Below are 20,270 nucleotides of genomic sequence, written 5' to 3'. Positions count from 1 at the left end.
CAACTCCTTCTCCCAGCCCTGAATTCCAGGGGCCTGTGCAGATCCTCGTGGGTGTTTCTTCTCTGTTCTCTCTCCAGACCGTCGCTTGGAGAAGGAATGAGAATGAGGGTAGGGGACAAGGAAGCACAGCAAAGGGAGAAGGGACTTGCATACACAGAGGGAAGAAGAAAGGCAGAGGGCTCAAGTGCAGCAGAATGGCCAGAGGACAAACCCTCAAGGAGCAGAAAGGGAAAAAAACGAACAAGCTGGCCCAGGGCAAGAGAAACCAGAGGGGGTTGAGATAAAAGATCGAGGTGGAAGAAAACAGGAAGCCAGAAAAATGAAGCATCTCAGTGAGAGCAGGACAGACAGAAGCCAGGAGAGGGAAGGAGGCAGAATCAGCTAACCCTGGATAGAGAGGAGGAAAAAATTAAAATGGCTTCATGATGGCAGTGGTCTCAGGTCTTTTGAGTCACGACTCTATGAAACTGGGCAAACCAGGGCTCAAAGAGGTTGGTTGCTTTTGCCCACAGTAGTCATGGGCAACAGCAGGATTTAACCCAGGGGTGGATTTGTTCTAGCACCACATCTCAGAGACAGAATGGAAAGAGGCAGAGGAGAGTAAGCAGCCGAGGAGGCAGAATACCTCAGAAAGGGACAGAAGGAAGCAAAGACTGAGAGTTAAAAGAGGAGACACAAAGAAATAGACACACACAGGGGCAGAGGGGACAAGACTGAGAACTTGTGTGGGGAAGGAGAAACTGAGGCTGGAGCTGTGAGAAATCACTCAGACGCCCAGCCCCTGCTGTGAAGCTTGCTGAATCTTTATTAAGTCAGGACCCACCAGGGGGACAGTGGGGTCAGTACAAGGCCTCCTGCAGGCTGGGGGAGGCAGTAGGCACAGGGTGGCAGGAGTGGGGCCCACCGGTTGACATGCCTGGCACTCAGTGGTTCTCACTGGGCGCAGCAGTGGGGATGGTGTCCAAGGTGGACTGCATCTTCTCCATCAGCCCCACCCACTGGCTCTGCATGTTTTCCACCAGGGGCTGGAACCAGTTCTTGAGGCGGGCCTGGAAGGCCTCGGCCTCTAGGCGAATCTGGACGGCCTGTTCCTCCACCTTGGCCTTCAACTCCTCCATCTGATCACGCATGTCGTCCAGGCGGTCGCGGGCCCGAGTGCCCAACGACTCCAGCCGCCCACGCAGCTGCTGGCCCCAGGCCTCAGCCCGCTCCCGCAGCGGCTGGCCGATAGTGATGGCTCGCAAGCGACCCTGATCCACTAGTGGCAGGAGGCGCTCGCGGATGGTGCCAACCCCACGCTCGGCGCCCTCGCGGGCCCCAGCTTGATACATGGCCAGGCGCTTCTGCAGGTCTTCTGCGTCGCGGAGCAGCCGCTTGCGCAGCTTGCGCAGGTGAGAGAAGAGACGGCCCCGCAGGTCGTCGGTGCTCTGGCCAAGCATGGTCCGCGCCTCGCTGCGGTACTGCGCCAGGCGGGTGCGCACGTCCTCCATGTCAGATTGTAGCCGGGCCTGCGCGGCCTGCAGCTCCTTGGTCAGCCGATCCTGTGTCTCCTGGGCCAAGGGGCCCAGCTGCTCCTCCAGCTCCTTCCTGTAAGCCTTCACCTCCTTCATGGTTTCCTCTATCAGCACCCTGCGGGCAGGAGGGCCGGAGGGAGTGTGAACGTGTGTGGAGAGCGAGACAAAGGGAGAAAGAAGGGACGGGGAGGGCAAGATGAGGACAGAGTCAGAGAGACCCCAAAAGGGGGAGGGGGCAAAAGAAAACAAAAGGGAAGAGTATGAGCGACTGAGCTAGAATGGAGGGAGACAGAAAAGAACATGCCAGACAGAAAGAGCTAAGAAAACAATCAGAGGCAAAGGGTGGCTCAGGAGGTTGGAGCTCTGTGCTCCTAACTCCTAAGGCTTCCAGTTCGATTCCCACATGGACCAGTGGGCTCTCAACCACAAGGTTGCCAGTTCAACTCCTCCAGTCCAGCAAGGGATGGTGGGCTCCGCCCCCTGCAACTAAGATTGAACACGGCACCTTGAGCTGAGCTGCCCCTGAGCCAAGGGATGGTGGGCTGCGCCCCCTGCAACTAGGAAAAAATGGCAACTGGACCTGGTGCTGAGCTGCGCCCTCCACCACTAAGACTGAAAGAACAACAACTGAACTTGGAAAAAAAGGCCTAGAAGTACACACTGTTCCCTAATAAAGTCCTGTTCCCCTTCCCCAATAAAAATCTTAAAAAAAAAAAGAAATCAGAAAAGCTAGGAGTTCAAAATGGAAAAAGGAAGCGAGAAATGCACAGAGTCCCCCCAAACTGGTGAAAGGGACAGAGAGAAACCCAGACCAGTGGAAGCTGAGGTTCCAGAAGGAACTGCCCACCAGGAGGGTCAGGGGCTAGGGCGGAGACACTCACGTCAGTTCCTCGGTGACCTGGGTGCTGAGCAGCTCATCTTGAACCTTGTTAGACAGGGTCTGCACCCAGCGCAGGTAATCCCGGAAACGGCCCAGCGCCTGCTCCCAGGGCTGGTTGGGCTGCCACTCGGCTGGCTCCTGCCCCAGCTTCATCTCCTCCTCCACATCGGCCAGGCATCCTGTGTGGAGCAAGGTCACAGACGTCAGACTGCTGTGCCCCCCCGCCCCCCCCCCGGCACAGAGTAGGTGCCCCACAAATGCTTGTGCAGGTCTTCACAACAGTGGTGGGCAGGGAGGGAGTGGAAGGACAGCCAGCCTGTTTCATCTCTTGACAAGCACCTACTGAGTGTCTCTGTGTGCTCTGGGCAGGGCCATGTGGGGGTGATGGAGAATAAAGATACAGCTGACACTTATGCGGCACTCGCTGCCTGCCTGACAACAATGCATTAGAAACTGTTATAACTCCCATTTTAAGGATGGGAAAACTGAGGCCCAGAGAGAGTAAAACAGCTGCTCAGTCAGTGAATGTCAGAAGAGACCTCAGACCTGGGCCTCCTCAGTAGAAAGTACTCAGGAATGGAAGGGTGGCAGGGGGTACAGGGGAGGAGGGAAGGGGGAGGGGCAGGGAACCTGAGCAAGTCCGGCCCCATACCTGCCAGGAGAGTGACCACCAACGCAGCAAATAGAACCTTCATGTTTAGCGCAGGTCAATCTAGGGGAGCGAGAAACTGTCAATCAACAGCCAGTGGGGACTCCTCCCACCCAGAGAGCCCCACCCCCGGGGCCTGGCCTTCCAAGCTTCAGCTAGCCCCAGACCTGCATCATCCTAATCGCATCACAAACATTTACAGCGAGGCCCCTGCATTGTGTTTAACTTCGTCATTGTCTTCTCCTGTCTCCTTATCCCAGGTTGGCCTCCCCACCAAAATTCCATCGCCCTCTCCTAGGGTTCAAATTCCATTCACCCTGCCCCCAGTCCTGTGTGAGCCCGTTTGGCATTCTAAGTTCCAGCCTCACATTCCTTGTTCTATCTTCCCATTCTAAGTTCCAACTTCACATCCAGGTGCCATCTTTAACATATTAGCTAGATAAATCCCCATTTTAAAATCCTCCCTCAATCAACACTCTAGCCACTTTGCCACCACCCCTGAGCTTTCATTTAATGGTAATCTATGGACGAAGTGGGCACCGAGTAGGTACTACTGGGGGACAATTTGTGGGTTCTTGCTAGTCCTCATCTAGCTCTTCTACAAGTCCAGACACTACCCCCACCCCGTCTAGCCGAGTCAGGTTGCCCCTGTGGCCCACCCCTCCCCTAAGTCCAGTCCTCAGCCTCGTGCCTCATCCCCAGCTCATGCTTCTGTTCTGACCGGGGCATAGGGCAGTCACCTCCTCCATCTAGCCCATGCCCCACATAAGCCCTGAGCTGGTCTCTGTGCCCCCAGTTCTGCTGCTCACCAGCTCCTGGGTAAGCACGTCCTTCGCCTCCGCTCTGGCTGAGTAGGACTCAGGGATCCCAGACTCCTCCAATTATAGGGCTCCCCCCTGCCCCGCCTACTCCTCCAGGGCTAGGGCGAGTTAGGCCAGCCCCCAGTCACGAGGTGGGCTGTTCTCCCCCTTCACACAGCAGAGAGGGGGAAAGAGGTGGGGCTTGGAGGCCCTGTGATGCCCCCAGCTCTCATGAGGGGAGGTGACATCTCATCCAGTAACTGGCACCCTCCTCTATTCGGTGGTGGTGGTGGTGAGGCTGGGCATGGAAGGGGAAGGAGCAAGCAGCTGCTGAGAGCACCCCTTCCCCTGTGGATGGATAAATAATTTGGGGAGGGGACTGGGGGCCAAAATCCTAGGTCAGAGTAAGGAGGGGCTGGAGGCTTGGATACCTGGGTCTGAGGGAGAAGTGGACTGGAGGCCCATGAGATGGGACAGGGTGGGGACAGTGTAATGCATCTACTGAAAGCCTAGGCTTTGAGAGTGAAATCTGGGTCTTAATCCTAGCTCCTTTGGCTGTGACCTTAGGCACAGATGAGCGCCTCTGAGCCTGTCCGCATTTGTGAAATGACAATCCAGCACTTCTCCCTAGCACAGGAGCTACCCAAATACTGCACCTTCCACACACAGCTTGAAGCATTCATGTTGCCTGGTTAGGACCGAAGACTCTGGAACCAAACTGCTGGGGCCTGAATCCGGGCTCTGCCAGTTGCCAGCTGTGTGACCTTGGGCAAATGACCAACCCTCTGAACATCCAGTTTCTTGGTCCAGAAAATCTGGGAAATAGCTGCGTTTACACCATCGTTCGGTGATGCAACAAGCTACAGTTAAGACCTCACTTAACCTTGTCATAATGGTTCTTGCAACTTTCGCAAAATGATGTATGATGATGAAACCAATTTTAACAGGGGCTAATTGATAGAAACAAGAGTCAAGTTCCAACGGCATCTCATCTTTACAAGGAAACAACGCTGAACAAAACGTTGAGAGCCTGCTGTACCTCAGCGTATGAAGCACTGAGAACATCTTTGGCACACAGTGGGTCCTATGTTAGACCTAACTGCTGAGTGGCCATAACGAGCATTCCAAGTTACCTCCCTAGATGCCCTGCTACATGAATCAGCTGTTTCAGATGAGAAACCGCGGGTTCAGAGCTGAGGTGGCAAGGCCACACAAGAACTGGAGGAGCTGGGATTGAAATCCACGGGGTCAGAGGAGGCTGAATGCCTGGTCCCAGGAAGGGGGCCACAGACCTGTTTGCTTTGGCCTCAGAGAGCGCTAACGGAGTGGATGTTGTGGCCCCTCCAGGTAATGAGGGGTCTTCTCTGCCCAGCAGCCTCCCTCCCCATATCGTGTGTCGCAGACAGGGTTTCAGTTCCCGTCTGGAGGGGACAGAGGTGTTTACCTGAGCCTTAGGTGGGCCAAACCGATCCCTCCTCCTCCTGAGTCAGATGCCTGAGACACAAGTGACCCAACCTCCAACCCTCCATCCAGACCAGAGGTTCCAGCCCCTTCCCCAAGCCCAGGCTCTTCTCCCCCATTAAGTACAGCTGATTCTGAAATCTTGCCAGGTGCTTGAATCCTTCATGAAACTTCTGGAAGCTCTGACCTCCCAGTCAGAAAAAAGTCCTAAAACCCCATCATCCCTGCTCCTTTTGGAACAGAAAGCCCCTGGAGTCCCAGCTCACTGCCCCCACCCCTGCACTGACAGTGCCATCCCTGTTGCTTCAGCTCCCAGGACAAAGTCCCCTGCAGCCACTCTGGCCAGGCCAAGACGGAGCCAGTGACCACAAGACCACACCCTCCTGGTGAGGGAGGGGAGAAGTCATAAGGAGATTGTAAGATACTCGGCCAGCTCCTCCCCATAAAGTTGGGTTACCAGGCAGCCACCAAGCTTGACCCACGGGCGGTGTCATCCTTCACTCCAGCCCTTTGGCGCCCCCTACCGGCGACGGTGGGAACGTCGGGCTAGATGGACCGAGCAAAAAGGGGCCACAAACAGGTAGGAAAACCAAGGCCTCCCATTTTGCTTTTTTTTTTTTTAAACACATGTATATTTTTTTGTTGTTGTTGTTTTTTTTTTTCTGTAAAATGTCCCAGTTCTTCTATAACTTATAAACATGATTTATACCGAGGGATGGATGGGAAAGTGGGTGGGGGCAGACTGGGGATGGGAAAGCTCCTCTTCTTGCTGCCCCCTTGGGGCCCGGGATGGGGCCCAGGGCCCTTTAGGGAGCGGGGATCCCCAACACCTCCCTGAGGTTGTCTGGCTGCCTCTGCCCCTGGTGCTCAGAATCCAGCGTGCCCCTCATTCCTGGAACCCCTTCCAGGACCCCAGGACCCCTCGTGCTCCGAATCCTGAAGCGCCCATGGTTCCAGAATCCCCCCTCAGCTGCTGGGGTGATGGGTCCCCTCATTTCCGCAGCCCCCGGACCCCCGGGAGGGAGGGAAGAGAGGGGGAGGTGGGATCTGAAGGAGGAAGGGCGCGGGAGATGAGGGCCAGGAGGAGCTCAGCCGATGGTGAGGCCAAAGCCACACTGGAACTTGTTCTTTCGGTGATTCAGGAAGGCCCCTAGGGCCAATGTCAGGGGCAGGGGTGGGAGCTTCTTCTCCAGCGTGGCGCCCACGATCCAGTTGCTGTCCACAGAGCCTGTGGGCAGACAGCTGTTGTGAGAGCCATGTGCCAGCTTCCCACTCTGTCCCTTGGAGTCACACTCCAGGCCTCCTCAGACACCACCAACCAGACTGCCAGCTTCCAGACCTCTGACCACACTGTTCCCAGAAACCCCTTCCCACACCCCAAGTACTTCAGCTCTGGGAGCAACCCACTTAGTCCTCCTCAGCTCTCAGCTCAGTGAGCCCTCTCCTCCAGGAAGCCCTCTGCCATCCCAAGTCCTGTCCACACTCGGTCCTCGCTCCCCGGGGAGGGGTCTGTCCTTCCCAGTGTGAGTCCTATGAGGACGGCCTGGTCACCACTGTGTCCCCAGTACCCTCAGCACAAGGCTGGGCACAGAATGGGTACTCAGTATCTGCTGAATGGAAGACTGAAGTCTCCTCTCGGGCTCGTTCATCAGAGCCTGACAAGGATGCAGAGGGCTGCTCACTCACTTCATGGGAGCACAGATGGAACCCCAACCCAGCCTCTACCACCCGGCTGACTGATAGCTTCAGAGGCCAAGGAACCCCTGGATCTCGTTACTGTCAGTGGAAACCCTGCCCTTGGCCGACTGAAGCAGCCTTTGGGGGTGGTCTTCACACTCCCCAAATTGAGACCGACTAAGGTCCGAGAAGACTTAGGAGTGTGTATCAGGACTAGAGTCAGTCAGCCAGGGGGGGTTCTGGGCCAGGTAGAGACTGTAACTTCCAGGAGCCTGTTTCCACTAATGTGAACTGAGGGAGGTGTGCTGGATGTGCTTAGCTGCCTTCCAGTTATGGAAAGAGCAAAAGCCAAGTGCAGCGTGGGAGAGGCTGCTGGCTGGGGAGGGAAGGAATGTGGTAGGTGCACAGCTCGGGGCCTAGGCCCCCACCTTTTCAATGAGTGTTCCTGGGTAATTTGGAGGCCCACAAAATTCCCAGCACGCTGGCCTCCATCATTTCCTTTGGCGTACACCCACTTAGAGCTGAGGTGACTCTCATCTGTTTTCCTGGTGGGGCAACCGAGACCTGTACCTTTGAAGAGGAGATTGGCCTTGGGCAGGTCCAGCTGGTACCCGAAGGAGACACTTGTGTCCTGCATCCGTGTGCTGGCCTCAAACTCCACGCCCACCTGCAGCTGGAAGGGGCCAGGGCAACAGACTCAGCTTCCTAGGCTGGACTCCTGGGCATACAAGCCCCTAGCAACCCACGCGTGGAAGTGTGCCCCGACAGCTGGTATCTGGACTAGCTTACCTGGTTACTGGCTTTGTGGTAGTATGTTGCGTGCATGCCTGCCTGACCCAGGGTTACTGTTGCCAACCAGTTGTTTACTGTAAGACAGCAGGGTGGGTGGGGGAGTAGGTTACCAAGGGGACCTGAAAACCTAGCCCCTCCTCCCTCAGACCCAGGAGTCCAGGCCCCACCTCCCTCCTCCCTCAGACCCAGGAGCCCAGGCCCCCAGCCCCTCCCTCAGACCCAGGAGTCCAGGCCCCCAGCCCCTCCTCCCTCAGACCCAGGAGCCCAGGCCCCCAGCCCCTCCCTCAGACCCAAGAGTCCAGGCCCCCAGCCCCTCCCTCAGACCCAAGAGTCCAGGCCCCCAGCCCCTCCCTCAGACCCAAGAGTCCAGGCCCCCAGCCCCTCCCTCAGACCCAAGAGTCCAGGCCCCCAGCCCCTCCCTCAGACTCAAGAGTCCAGGCCCCCAGCCCCTCCCTCAGACCCAAGAGTCCAGGCCCCCAGCCCCTCCCTCAGACCCAAGAGTCCAGGCCCCCAGGCCCTCCTGGCTCAGATGGAGGTACAGGCCCCCAGCCCCTCCTCCCTCAGACCCAGGAGTCCAGGCCCCCAGCCCCCTCCTCCCTCAGACCCAGGAGTCCAGGCCCCCAGCCCCTCCTCCCTCAGACCCAGGAGTCCAGGCCCCCAGCCCCTCCTCCCTCAGACCCAGTAGCCTAGACCCCCGGCCCCTCCTCCCTCAGACCCAGGAGTCCAGGCCCCCAGCCCCCTCTCACTCAGACCCAGGAGTCCAGGCCCCCAGCCCCCTCCTCCCTCAGACCCAGGAGTCCAGGCCCCCAGCCTCAACTCCTACCCTCAAGCCCCAGGCTCACATGTGTATTTCCCAGCTAGAGACATGACAGTGCCCTCCTCCCCGGGCCGCCGATGGTAGACCAGCTCTCCGCCCAGGGCCAGACATGGCGTGATACTCTGGAGGTAGTGGGCCACGAGGATTCCTGCAGGTGAGATATTGGGGCATTACCTGGGCTTTGTGGTTATCAGTTTCTGCCTGGCCCCAGTGCTAGGCCAGACTCCTGCTCTAGGCAGCCTTTTAGGCTGGACCCTGCCGGAGGCTTGGGGCCTGTCCTCTGGCTTCCTACACTTGTTTCTCGATTGGTTCACAAGACTCAGAGGCCAGCCTCGCAGGCCCCATGAGACCTCATCCGGTCTGTACAGACCTGTGCCGCCAGCATTCACTTGCCACCATTTACAGAGGAAGCTGAGGGAGTTAATTGAGGCACTCACCCACAGTCACAAAATGTGTGAACCACTCTGCTGCTGGGACAGCACCCCTGTAGGGGCTAGATGGCCTAGGTTCAAATTCTAGCCCTATCACTTGGCCAGAATTATCCACTCCTTCAATTGAGAGGGGAACAGAGATAAAAGTGACGTCTAGAGTCACATAGGGACTTAACCTCACTGGCCTCTCAGCTCTGCCAACTGTTGGGACTGAGGACCATGAGACATCTTTCCCACCATCCCTCCTTCCTCCTATCTCCTGGACCTGCCTCCCTCTCTGCTCCTCCAGCCCCACCCTCCTGTCTGTTCTCCTGCAACTTCACAAGCAGCAGACAGAGGGAGCTTGCTAATGCACATACACAACCCCGTTGTCCCCCAGCTCACAACCTGCTGTGGCTCCCCAGTGCCGAGACCCTGGCTCCTCACAGCACCTCTGGAAAGTCCTATGTGGCTCGGCCCCAGCTTCCAAACAGAGCCATTTCCTCTTCCCATAACTCAGCCAGCCACTTGTGTCTTGGCTGCACAAACACATGGAGCTCTCTCTGCCCGCTTGGGCCCGTGCACACACTGACCCCCTGCCCAGTGTACCCTTCCCTCTGCTTAGTCTAGCCAACTAAATACCTAGGCACCTAACTAAGCACCTAGGGCGGCACCTCCTGGATTTGGCTGCTTCTCTCCAGCACGCCACCACATCGGAGCCACCATCCCCATGGGACCCTGGCAGTCGCCCTGCCCTGGTCCTCTGCTTCCACCTGACAAGTCATTGACTTGTCATCGGTGAGAACACAGAGCACCGAGTCTGTGGGAACCCAAGTCCAAGTGTGGCCTCCACTTGCTGAAGTCTCTCCCAGTGCCCACATGCCTTGTGGGATCTGGCTCACTCCCACGCCGCACCCTTCTCTGCTCCCCAAGCACATATCCTCCGGCCCATGCTCACTGCAGCCCCCAGTTCTTCCTCCCAGGATGCACAAGGTACTGTCCAGCTCCTAGCTTCTCGCAGGCCTTTTTCTTGAACATCTCACCCCTTCCTGCCTGTTTCCTTAACCTGCTCTTAGCCAGACCCAGCTCCCCCGTGGCACGTGAGCTCCCTGAAGTCAGGGCTTTGTTGAGACCAGCGATTCTCATGCCCCCATTCTGTAGGGGCTGGAGCAGCCATGAAAAACCTGGTGAGTCCAAACCCCGCCAGAAGAAAAAGAAAGTGGGTCAGAGGTCTGTGGGAGCAAAGAGCAGGCCTTGGGTGAGGGGCAGAACCGCAGACCTGGGAAAGGAGTCGTCTCCCAATCCGCCTCCCAAACCTGCTGGGCAGGAGCCGGTTTGGGCTGCCACCCCCTGCACAGCTGGGGCCATACCAGGATTCCTCGGGGAGGTCGCCTGGGGCAGGAATGGCAGACGCTCAGGTCGGACAGCACCCAAAGAGAAGGTGGTTCTTGGCCCCAGCTAAATAAGACTTCTTTCTGCCCCGATCCCTGCGGAGTCCTTTTTGAGTGTTCCCCTCCTCTTCGCCCTCTCTTGGAGCCGACACTGCCAAGTGTCGTCACTTGGACCGTCACTCCAAGTGAGATGGGGTCCCCATCTTAAGCTCTCATAGCAACATGGACTTTTCCTGTGTGAGACCTCTCACAATAGCAATGAAGTCAGCGTGTGATCATCGTTTAAAGGCAAATGTCTCTCCCCTGGCCTGTGAGCCCCATGGCGGCAGGAAGGGGTTGTATCAGTCACTGCTGTGACCCACCACTGCCCTGCTCAGAATGGAGCAGAGGCTCCAAAGGAGCCGAGGTCATGGGGAGGGAACAAGGTGAGAACATGGGCCCTTGAGTTAGGCTGCCATTCAAATTCCAGCTCCCCTGCTTCCTCGCCGGGTGATCCCAGGCCAGATCTGTGAAATGGGGGCCGTAAAAACAGACACCTCTGTCCCTGTGGGGCGGCACCGAGACCCAACACAGAACGAGCCCTAACTACGCATCTGGCCCAGAACTGAGGGCTGAGCATGGGTTCTCTTACTGAATCCTTCAGCAAGAGGTGGTCACTGCTATTGTGCCCTTGTGACAGGTGAGGAAACTGAGGCTCAGAGGGGTTGGAGCCATTGGGGTCCTACATCCGAGCTGTTGGTTATAAGTTACTCACGTGCTCAGCACTGACCTCGCCCAGTAGGCCGTTTTTATTAGTGTCTGAGGGGAGGAAGAGATACCTACAAGAATGGATACGACAGTGTAACTGGTCGGCTCGGGCTCTAGGCAAGAGGGGCCTGGAGGCCCGCTGGGGAGCACAAAAGGTGGACGCTGACAAGTGTGTATGTGTGGGGTGGGGGTGGGGTCCCACGGAGAAGAGTATGGACTCTGGAGTCCAGCTCGCTGCCCTTTCGGAAGCACTTACCCTCTCTGGGGCCTCAATAAGGTGGGGATCCTGGTAGCACCTACCCCACAGGGCTGTTGGGATTCAAGGAGCCGTTTTCATCACTATTCTATCCCCAGTACCTAGAACGACTGAACAAAGGGCAAGATGAACATGTCACATGCTTAGGGCCTGACAAAGGGCAGAGGTAAAAGATGGGACCTGCCATTACCACTGCTTACTCCTTTGCTCCGTATTTTCTAAGCACCTACTCTGGTCCCAGCAACGTTCCAGGCCTGGAAGAGCTGACAGCCTTGTGTAGGAGGTAGGAGATAAAGAGCAAGACAATTTTAGAGGGAAGTGCTACAGTGAGTAGGGGACAGGGTGAGGTGATACAGTGCAAACATGTACACGGAAGGTCTTTTCGTCAATGTGATGTGTGCCCTGAGACTCACTTATTCAGCCACGTCAAAACCAGAGAAGAATTCCAAGCAGTAGGAACAGCACGTGACAAGGTCCTGGGGCAGAACGAATACAGCGATTCCAGGAAGTGTCAGAAAAGTTCACGTGGCCCAACTGCAGTGAGTGTGGGAGCAGAACAGGGTGCCGTCAGAGGTCAGCAGGGGACAGAAATGTTTCTTCCGGCCCAAGGCCCATCATCTCCCCTGGAACTTCACCAGGAGGCCTCTCATGCCCAGCTTCCCAGTCTCCTGGATTTGATGACATGGCCCTTCCCTCCTCCCTCCTCCCCGCCAGGGTAGCCCCTCCCCTTCCTTTGGAAGCTCAAAGGTGATACCTCCTCCAAGAAGCCTCCTTCACCTTAGCAGGCAGAATTACAGGCAGAATTACAAGCGCTCCCTGAACACCCCCAGGGATTCTGGCTGCTAGCCTTCACAAATACACTCAGTACTCACCGCCCATGAGCCCACTCTCCACGACAGAGCTAATGCCAGAATCACCAACTCTATCCTCCTAGCTATTCAAGCCCCAAACTCAGAAATCATCTGGATTCCTCTCTCTTATCTCCCACATCCAATCTATCGGCAAATTCTATCAGCTCCACCTTCAAAGTACACCTAGATCTGACCACTTCTCACCCCCTCCACTGCCCCAAACAGTGGGTCCCTTTGTAGTCTATTCTTCACATGTTAGCACAAGGGATACTGTTAAAAGCCAAGTCAGATCCTATCCCTCTCAAATCCCTCCAGTGGCCCCCTGCCTCATTCAGAGTAAAGGCCAAAGTTCCACAAAGCCTCATGTGATTTGGCCCCGACTCCTCTGACTTCTATCACTCGCCCTCTTTCCTCATCCATTACAGCCACTCTCCTTCTTGATGTTCCAGTAAAGAGTCCTGCCTCCGGGCCTTTGCACTTGCTATTCCCTCTGGTTAGAAAGCTCTTTTCCCATATACCTGCTTGGCACCTTCCATCAGTCTTTGTTCAAATATCACCTATGTAATGAGGCCTTCTCTGAGGATTCCACCTACCCATCCTGAGGCCCTAATCTTTCCGCACAGCCCCCATCACCTGACATCTCTTCTTTATGTACTGCTTATTTTGTGTCTGCTTCCACTAAAATGGAAACTCCCAGAGGGCAGACTTAGTTCTCCTTTGTTCACCACCATATCCTCTGTGCCTAGAATATATACAGTACTTGATCAATAAATACTCATTAAATAAATGTAGAGAAATCAAATGCAGACACCCAGAGACATCCGCCCCCCAAACCCCCAAACCCCTGGAAAAATTAGAAGTACAAACAGAAGTCAGGCGGTTCCTGCCCCCAGCCAGCCATTTCCCTGTCAGCCTCCATCTCCGACTACCTGCCTCCTCCCCAACTGCACACGGACCCTGCCGCCCTGGCACCTGCTCTGCGCCCCCAAACAAGCCCAGAGCCCCCTGAGTAATAATAATAGCTCATTTCCTTGGGACCATTCACACGCCTGACTCCCTTGGAAGCTTTTCATCCACATGAACTTACACGGTCTACTCAACAACCGTGTGAGGCAACCCAACGTGACAGACGAGGAAATGAAGGCCCACCGAGCGGCTGGAACCTGCCTACAATCGCAGTTCAGCCAGTGGCAGAGCTGAGCTTTCAACCTGCTTTCTCACTCATGATGCTATGCTGCCTGTTTCAAAACCCCTCCCATCCCTGCCCATGTCTTGGCTGGTAGAAGGGAGGGCCAGGAAAGGGGATGGACTTGCTGGTAAAGCTGGGACTGGGGTTTGACCACTTCCCAGCCCTGCACCTCTTACCTGAACCCACAAGGACATCCGGGTTCCCCAGGGTGACAGCTGCTGTGAAGTCAGAACCCCGGTACTCCCCGTCTACCTGCCAGTTCACAAACTTCGACTGCTGGGTCTGTGGGGGAAGAAGGGGAATGTGAGGGCGGCTGGGTGCCCAGGGTAGCGGGGGGAGCAGCCAGTTTGAGTCCCACTCACCTGGATGGCCATCTTGGACCTGAGGCCAGGGCCTAGCTGGTGGATGACCTGAGCATTGAGGCTGCCACTGTTGTCCATATCACCCACCAGCACAGGGAATGCCTGTGAGGCAGAGCGCAAGGTTAGCGGTTAGGGACCGGAGCTCTAGCATAATGGACGTGCGTGAGTGACGGCTTAGCTGAGAAGACTAGGATCAGCAAGCGGCGGATTTGATGCCCCCCATGCCAGGAAGCCCTCCCTGACCACCTAGGCTGAATGAGGCTACCCTCTAGGCTTCCACAGCTTTGGGGTTCCCCCATTTCAGTCCTGCCCACCCTGGACTGTTATTCTAGAGACAGACCTGTTTTCCTCTCTCCACTAGACCACGGCCCCATAGCTGTTTTAGTCACTGCTACATCCCCAGCACAAGGCTGGGCAAAGAATGGGGCTAGGATGAAGGCTGGCTGAATAAACCAATTTATTGAGCGGGAATAGTTAACATAAGCAGAGACCTAACTCAGTCTCCCAACTCCACCTGTGTCCTGCCAAAGCCTCCTTCCAGGCCTCCAATTTTGCCCCCCCTTCTCCTAACCTAGCCTCTGTGTGGCAGCGTGACCACGACTTTCCCTAGTCCAAATCTTTCCATGGCTCTCCAGTGCCCCCTAGATAAAGTCCAAATGCCTAGTTTGGTACTCAAAGCCTCACCCAGCACAAGACTGGGCAGAGAGCAGCGGTTCACGATGAAGGAATGACCCATGTTCCAACACATCTTGGAGACACACAGTCCCCCCTCCCAACACCCTCAGCAGCTCTGGCCTGGTACTGACACAGTTTTCTTTGCCTAATGTTTGGCTACATATTTGTTAGAAGAATGATACAATGAATAAAATGACAAGGGGAACCTCACCTCTGTTGGACTCAGTTGTTTTGTCCCCACATACGTGACTCCGAAGTGGTAGTTGGACTCCCCGATTGTGCTGAGGGCTACTGTATGGTTCACCTGAGAGAAGAGGGAGGGTTGTGGGGATGAGGCTCTGGGCCACCCCCAAAAAACCCAGCCGAGCCCACCCCCAGCACAGCTCCCCTTCAGCCTGGGATGGGGATACTTGACAGCCAGGTTTCCCCATCAAGGAGGAAAAGACAGGCATCTCTGGGCTGGGCAGAGGGCAGAGACTGGGAGGTGTGGCCTGACTGAGGCTTAGAAAGAGAATGTAGTCGGGGATGGGGCTACATACCTGGCACTTCACTCCTGCCTGAATTGTATTGGGGAGGGGTATCTCTGGATTCTGGGTCCCTAAACACTACCACTGGCCCCCTTTGAGGAGATAAGCCTGGCACTGTGTCCGAGTCTTTGAAAAGTACCAAGGAGTCCAGTCTTTTCGGGAAGAGTAAAGGGGTTGTATGTACAGACACAGGGGGATGCCTGGGATGACCTCTGGAGGGTAAGGGCACCGGGAAGGCTCACCTGGAAGTGGTTACTCAACCCTTTGTTGACTGTGAGCTTGACACCTTCCATCTGAATAGGAAACAGCTCTGAAGAAGAGAAACGCTGTCATGCTCCACGCTGCACAAATACACACCCCGTGTCTCATCCTGCCTTCCCTGTCAATCCAGCTCTCCTCCAGGGAACCACAGAACGCCCCACAAAGTACCCCAACGGTAGCATAGCCGAATGGACGGCGCCAGGACCAGGGCCTTTGCCTGCATCCAAATCCCAGTGTCACCGCCTACCACCGTGTGACTTTAGGGAAGTTACTTTATCTGTGTCAAACTTGTCGTCTGTAAGATGATGCTTCCCACGTGGAAATAGGGCAAATGTTTAACGAGTTAGCATGCACTGAATGCGATGACAGTAAGTCTGCAACCCTTCTGCCATCACAATTATTCCGAGCCAGGATCCAGAAGCCTTGGTTTGCACCCCCACTAGACCCTTGCTGACACCTGGCCGACAGTGACCTTGGGCCTCAGTTTCTTTCCTGCTCACACGAGGAGGCTGGCTTGGGCGCGCCTTGGGGCTCCTGAGGTCCCCGGGGCTTCCCCGTCCTCCCCTGGCGTTCCATCCCCAGGTTCCACCATTCGATCCCATCGCTCTAAGCCCCAAGGCCCACGTTCCACCATTCGATCCCAACGTCAACTAACGCTCTGCTGAACAATTCCAGTGGTCCGTGCCAATTCCCAAGGTTGCCTCAATGTGCCCCCCGTCCCCCCGAGATCCGGGCCACGCCACCCCCACCAGGCCCCTCGCCCCTCACCCTTGCACTTCCGGTGGCACTCCTCGAACGTGCCCGGGTTGGGCAGGCAGCCGCAGGCCCCATCGTCCGCGGTCCCCGCCGCGCTGGCGGACGCAGTCCCGGGGGTCCTTTCCGGACCCCGACCCGCACCAGCCCCAGCGCCCAGGCCGCCTCCCAGAGGCGGCAGCGTGAAGCCCGGAGGAGAGGGCGGAGGCGGTGGCAGTCCCACGAGGGCGGGCGCAGGCGGTGGCGGCGGCCCTGCGGGCGGCGAGCTAGCGGCCAACACGTTCCCCATGGTCGCCTGGAAGGGGAAAGGTCAGAGGGCGGAGGTCAGGGTCTGCGCGCTCCGGGCCCAGTCCCCAGCCAAGCCTCACCCTGCTCCGGGCCCCGATTCTCACTGGCGGCAGCGCCTGCTCCCGGCCTGGCCTCGGCTCCCACCCCGTGCGCCACGCGCAACCGAACCCACTGCCGCCACCGCCACCACCGTCGCCCCGCCCCGCCTATCCTATTGGTCCTGCATATCCTGAGTTCCTCCCACGAGCTTCAGTGTCTGCCCTTGCTCTTAGAGCCATGGCTAGGAGTCCCACCCACTTCTTTGGAACCCCTTTTTCTATTGGTTCCCACTCTCAGGCAGGTCAAAGCGCACCTCCCCGCCCTTCCATTGGCTCGCGGAGCCCGCGTCTATTGGCTCGTGACGCCGCGGGTTCCGGTGCTCGCCTACCATTGGCTTGTGCTGAGCACTTTGCAACGCCCACTGACTTGTCGCCTCCGCCCCTCTTCAGAAGGCTCACCTCTTCCGACTCAGCCCCGCGGCGAAGTTGAGACAGTAATTGGTCGGCTTTGGCCCTTGCAACATCCAGGTTGGCTCCGTCAGGCATAGGGGCCCGACCCTGGTGACATAATCAGTTTGGTGCGCTCATTGGCTAACGTGCCAGGGTCGAGGGACACGGGTAAAGGTGGGTTGCGCGGCAGAGGCTGCTAGGCAGCAAGGTCAGGCCTCGCGTCCCACTAGGCACCGCGGCAGAGGGACAGATCCCCCCAGTACTGAGTCGGCGACCGAAAAGCGGAAGTGTTGGCTCTTCCCACAGTGCCTCGGGAGAATTCTAACCGGTTATGTGAACCCTGTCCTGCTTCTTTTACCCACAATGCCCTTTACCTGTTTAATGCTACAGTTGCCAGAAACCCCCTCCTCTCTTACCCGTCATGCCTCCTGCCTGCCCTTCCCCACACTCCGGACTGCGTCACTGCAGCAGCTATCTTCGGCCCATTCATTCCTCTCCCATTACCCAGCATGCCTCCGCCCCATTCATTTCAGGTTTATTTCTATACTACTGCCTGGAGCCCATCTCTCTGCCTGTTCACTGCTGTCGTTCTTCTAGCCCTCCTTTCATTAACCACAATGTTTTGGGTCCATTACCCATCGGGCCTGCGGCCCCTGTTTGTCCGTTATTCATCAGTCTGCCTCTTATTCATTCAGATCTATAATCCGTCATGTCCTGAGCTATTACATTATCCATAATTTTGCCTGTGGCCTATTCCTACCTGCCATCTATCCATTAAACCTGAGCCCGTTGTGCTTAATTACTACCATTTCTGTGTTTGTTCCGTTTATTTGTTTCTTTATTTTCCGTAGTACTTTTTTCTTTTTAAGTTTCAGGTGTACAAAACAATGCAATATGTTGCGTTTATTTCTGTTCATTGCCCATTAGACTGCTGTTGCACTGATTCCTTTTCATTAACAGCCATACCCTGGACTCCTCCCCATCTCCATTACCCATCATTATGCTTTTGGTATGTATATTCTTGCTCAGTATCCCCTCACTGAATTACTGTTCTCATGTCTTTGGCTCTTTTGTTTTTGTCTGTAACCCATCTTGACTCCTACTGATTCAAGCCCTGGGACCGCTATTCATTACCCATCATGTTCCACCCCCATCCCCTTCACATCCCACAGAAAATACAAGTTGGGACCTAGTCAAAGTATAAATTTATATTTTGTAGGAAATGCCATTTAAAAAACAGTATTAGATCCCCCACCCCCAAGCCAGATGACCCTCTTTCCTCTGCAGGGAGATGTTTGCGTCCCATCCCACTGAGCAGGAGTACAAGGACTTCAGTGTGTTCAGAATAACAGGCAATTTCTTCTCTCAAGGCTGGGGCCCACGAAGCACACTCTGCACGATGCTCCCCCCATCTAGCACTGGGCTGGAACTTAATTCCAGGAATTGGGGAATGGGAACTCAGGGAAGGGTCTGGACCCTGAGACTCCTGCCTGCAGGAGGGAGATGGGGAAGCTCTGCCTGGGGCTGGGGTATCCTCTCCCTCCTGCCTTTGGGGAAAAGTCAGGGTGGAGAGGGGGCAAGTGGGGCTCTGCTGCCTAGAGGGCTCAGGTCTGAGCAGCAGGGTGCCCCCACAGTCCCACCCAGCAGAGCTATTGGGAGTTTACTGCCTGAGGACAAATCAGAGGTCTGGGGTCTTCTTTGGAATTTGGGGTGAGACTGGAGATGGTGGGACATGAGAGGTATGAACTAAAGTCAGTCTTTGGGTCAGAGATTGTGCAGAAACATATTCCCGGCCCCCCCCCAAGAGATAAGGTTACCAGGTTTCCATTGCCATGGCCAATTTCTCTGGGTCACAGATCATGGGTAGAGGTCATAGTGGAGCCACCAAGGTAGAAGCACAGGTTAGAGGTGTGTGTTAACTGATATTGGCCTGGCCAGAGGTCAGGAGGCACTAAATCCTGGCAGAAAGTTGAGGGATCAAAGAGTGAGCGGCTAGAGGCCAGAGCCATGGCAGCTCACACATACATGGCCCGGGACATGACAAAACCTTTGCCCTGGTAGGAATCGGAGGGGCTAGAGTAGGACAGGGCGTCGTAGATGGGGTTGATCTTGTCCAAGTAGTCTTCCTCCTCTTCTTCCTCATCCTCCAGGTCTAGGGAAAGCCTCTCCACAACAGGCAGCCTTGGAGGCACAAGGATGGGGGACCCCAGGCTCGAGGCCCCCAGGAGCAGAGGCCCTGACCGCTCTTCCAAGGTGGGCAATTCATGGTACCGAGGCATTTCCTGGGAGCGGGGAGGGAATAGGAGCCCAAAGTCACCTCCTGGGCATGACACAGAATCTCAATCTGCCTCTGACCCCAAAATCCTGACCATCTCCCCATGTCAACCAGACCTGATCTCACCCCTTGTTACCTGGGTCAGCATTGCACTGGGACAATCGTATGGCTCGTCCCTAACTCAAAGCCCGGAACATGGACCTCACCCTATCAGTGCTGGGTCTCTACTTTGTCTTTTGATTCCTGACCCTAAGTCTTTCCCCATGAACTTTGACTTCAATCATGACCTCAATTACTTAACCTTAAGCCTGAAACAACCCCTTAAACCTTGACTTGTCTCAAACTCAGTATCTGACCCCTGACCTCCAGTAGACCGCTGAGGGGAGTGGTTGTCTGTCTTGTCCCACAATATCTGGCCAATGTAGATGTTTAGTCTTTGTTGACCGAATGACTAATCTCTAACCTCATGTCTTTGGACTTTTTCCATTATAACCTTCTCCACTGAATTCTAAACACATCTCGATGCCCAAGGCTCTGACCAGAGACACAGCCCTGAACTTGAGTTGTGACCTTTAGTCCTTGACCACTTCTGACCCCAGTCCTTAAACCCAGACCCTGAACCCACCCTTGTCTTCCCCCCCACCAGCTCCTACCTGCTCAGCGCATGAGACGCCAGCATCGAAGTAGGGGGTCTTGAGTGGGCTGTGCTCCGAGGCCCCCAGAGTGAAGAGCTGGGAGGGCTGCAATTGGAGGGGGACAGGCAGGTAAGGACCCTTGCACAGCCAGCCTCTTCCCACCAGCCCCTCCTCCCAGCCCTGGCCTCAGTGGGGAAAGATGGGGGTGGAGGTGGGGATGGCCTGAGCTCTAGGGGAGGTGCTCACCATCTCTGGCTCCTCCATCTTTGCCTTTGGTGTCGGCGGCTTGTATGAAGGAGGCCCCTCCAGGCTGTAGGGTAGGAGGTAGATCAGGGGGAGGCTCAGACCCAAGAAGCCCTTCTACCCCAGGGCCATTGCGCATGCTCATCCCTCTGTCTGATCGCCCTTTCCACTGGCCCCATCCACCTTGCCTGGCCAACTCCTACTCATTCCATGAATTTTCTTCTTCCAAGAAGCCTCCCTGATTCTCTATGAGGATCAGGAATTCCTGTTGTATGGTCACATCTGGCTGTATCTTCCTGCACTTAACTGAATTTGTATTTGAAATGTTA

At 56.0% G+C, this 20,270-nt stretch overlaps 3 protein-coding genes and 1 long non-coding RNA gene across 8 annotated transcripts in view; 1 reads left to right on the top strand and 3 right to left on the bottom strand.

The window, feature by feature from the left end:
- Nucleotides 1-782: 782 nt before the first annotated feature.
- APOE (apolipoprotein E) lies at nucleotides 783-5,970 on the bottom strand. 2 transcript variants are annotated; one of them, XM_081032771.1, is made up of 4 exons: nucleotides 4,500-5,970; nucleotides 3,047-3,106; nucleotides 2,396-2,573; nucleotides 783-1,629 (listed from the first exon to the last, which is right to left on the bottom strand). In XM_081032771.1, exons 2-4 carry the CDS (start codon nucleotides 3,087-3,089, stop codon nucleotides 924-926), a joined length of 927 nt encoding a protein of 308 aa, XP_080888897.1. In that variant the 5' UTR covers nucleotides 3,090-3,106; nucleotides 4,500-5,970; the 3' UTR covers nucleotides 783-923. The 2 variants fall into 2 exon arrangements, with proteins under 2 accessions (XP_080888897.1, XP_080888896.1); XM_081032770.1 differs by lacking the exon at nucleotides 4,500-5,970 and adding an exon at nucleotides 3,853-3,985.
- Nucleotides 5,926-17,095, bottom strand: TOMM40 (translocase of outer mitochondrial membrane 40). Of its 4 annotated transcripts, none has more exons than XM_081032763.1 (10): nucleotides 16,798-17,095; nucleotides 16,028-16,307; nucleotides 15,241-15,308; nucleotides 14,683-14,775; nucleotides 13,797-13,898; nucleotides 13,611-13,716; nucleotides 8,616-8,738; nucleotides 7,771-7,847; nucleotides 7,552-7,654; nucleotides 5,926-6,532 (listed from the first exon to the last, which is right to left on the bottom strand). In XM_081032763.1, exons 1-10 carry the CDS (start codon nucleotides 16,882-16,884, stop codon nucleotides 6,393-6,395), a joined length of 1,179 nt encoding a protein of 392 aa, XP_080888889.1. In that variant the 5' UTR covers nucleotides 16,885-17,095; the 3' UTR covers nucleotides 5,926-6,392. The 4 variants fall into 4 exon arrangements, with proteins under 4 accessions (XP_080888889.1, XP_080888890.1, XP_080888891.1 ...); XM_081032764.1 differs by having other exon boundaries at nucleotides 16,728-16,817; XM_081032765.1 differs by lacking the exon at nucleotides 16,798-17,095 and adding an exon at nucleotides 16,405-16,570.
- Nucleotides 16,959-20,270, top strand: part of LOC308490476 — a 5,901-nt gene continuing 2,589 nt past the window's right edge. The window contains exons 1-4 of the long non-coding RNA XR_013992215.1: nucleotides 16,959-17,116; nucleotides 17,716-17,797; nucleotides 18,939-19,041; nucleotides 19,710-19,827. This is a non-coding gene — a long non-coding RNA (uncharacterized lncRNA). The remainder of the gene's footprint in view (nucleotides 17,117-17,715; nucleotides 17,798-18,938; nucleotides 19,042-19,709; nucleotides 19,828-20,270) is intronic.
- The window catches only part of NECTIN2 (nectin cell adhesion molecule 2), a 25,319-nt gene continuing 23,025 nt past the window's right edge, over nucleotides 17,977-20,270 (bottom strand). The window contains exons 7-9 of the mRNA XM_081032757.1: nucleotides 19,945-20,008; nucleotides 19,717-19,803; nucleotides 17,977-19,070 (exon numbers count right to left, since the gene is read on the bottom strand). Coding sequence (XP_080888883.1) covers nucleotides 18,804-19,070; nucleotides 19,717-19,803; nucleotides 19,945-20,008 — 418 coding nt within the window. The 3' untranslated portion in view covers nucleotides 17,977-18,803. The remainder of the gene's footprint in view (nucleotides 19,071-19,716; nucleotides 19,804-19,944; nucleotides 20,009-20,270) is intronic.

Source organism: Rhinolophus hipposideros (genome assembly GCF_964194185.1).
Source record: "Rhinolophus hipposideros genome assembly, chromosome: 21".
Lineage (NCBI taxonomy): Eukaryota > Metazoa > Chordata > Mammalia > Chiroptera > Rhinolophidae > Rhinolophus > Rhinolophus hipposideros.
The sequence above is the reverse complement of the archived record's forward strand: the minus strand, read 5'-3'. Positions and strand labels throughout refer to the sequence as shown.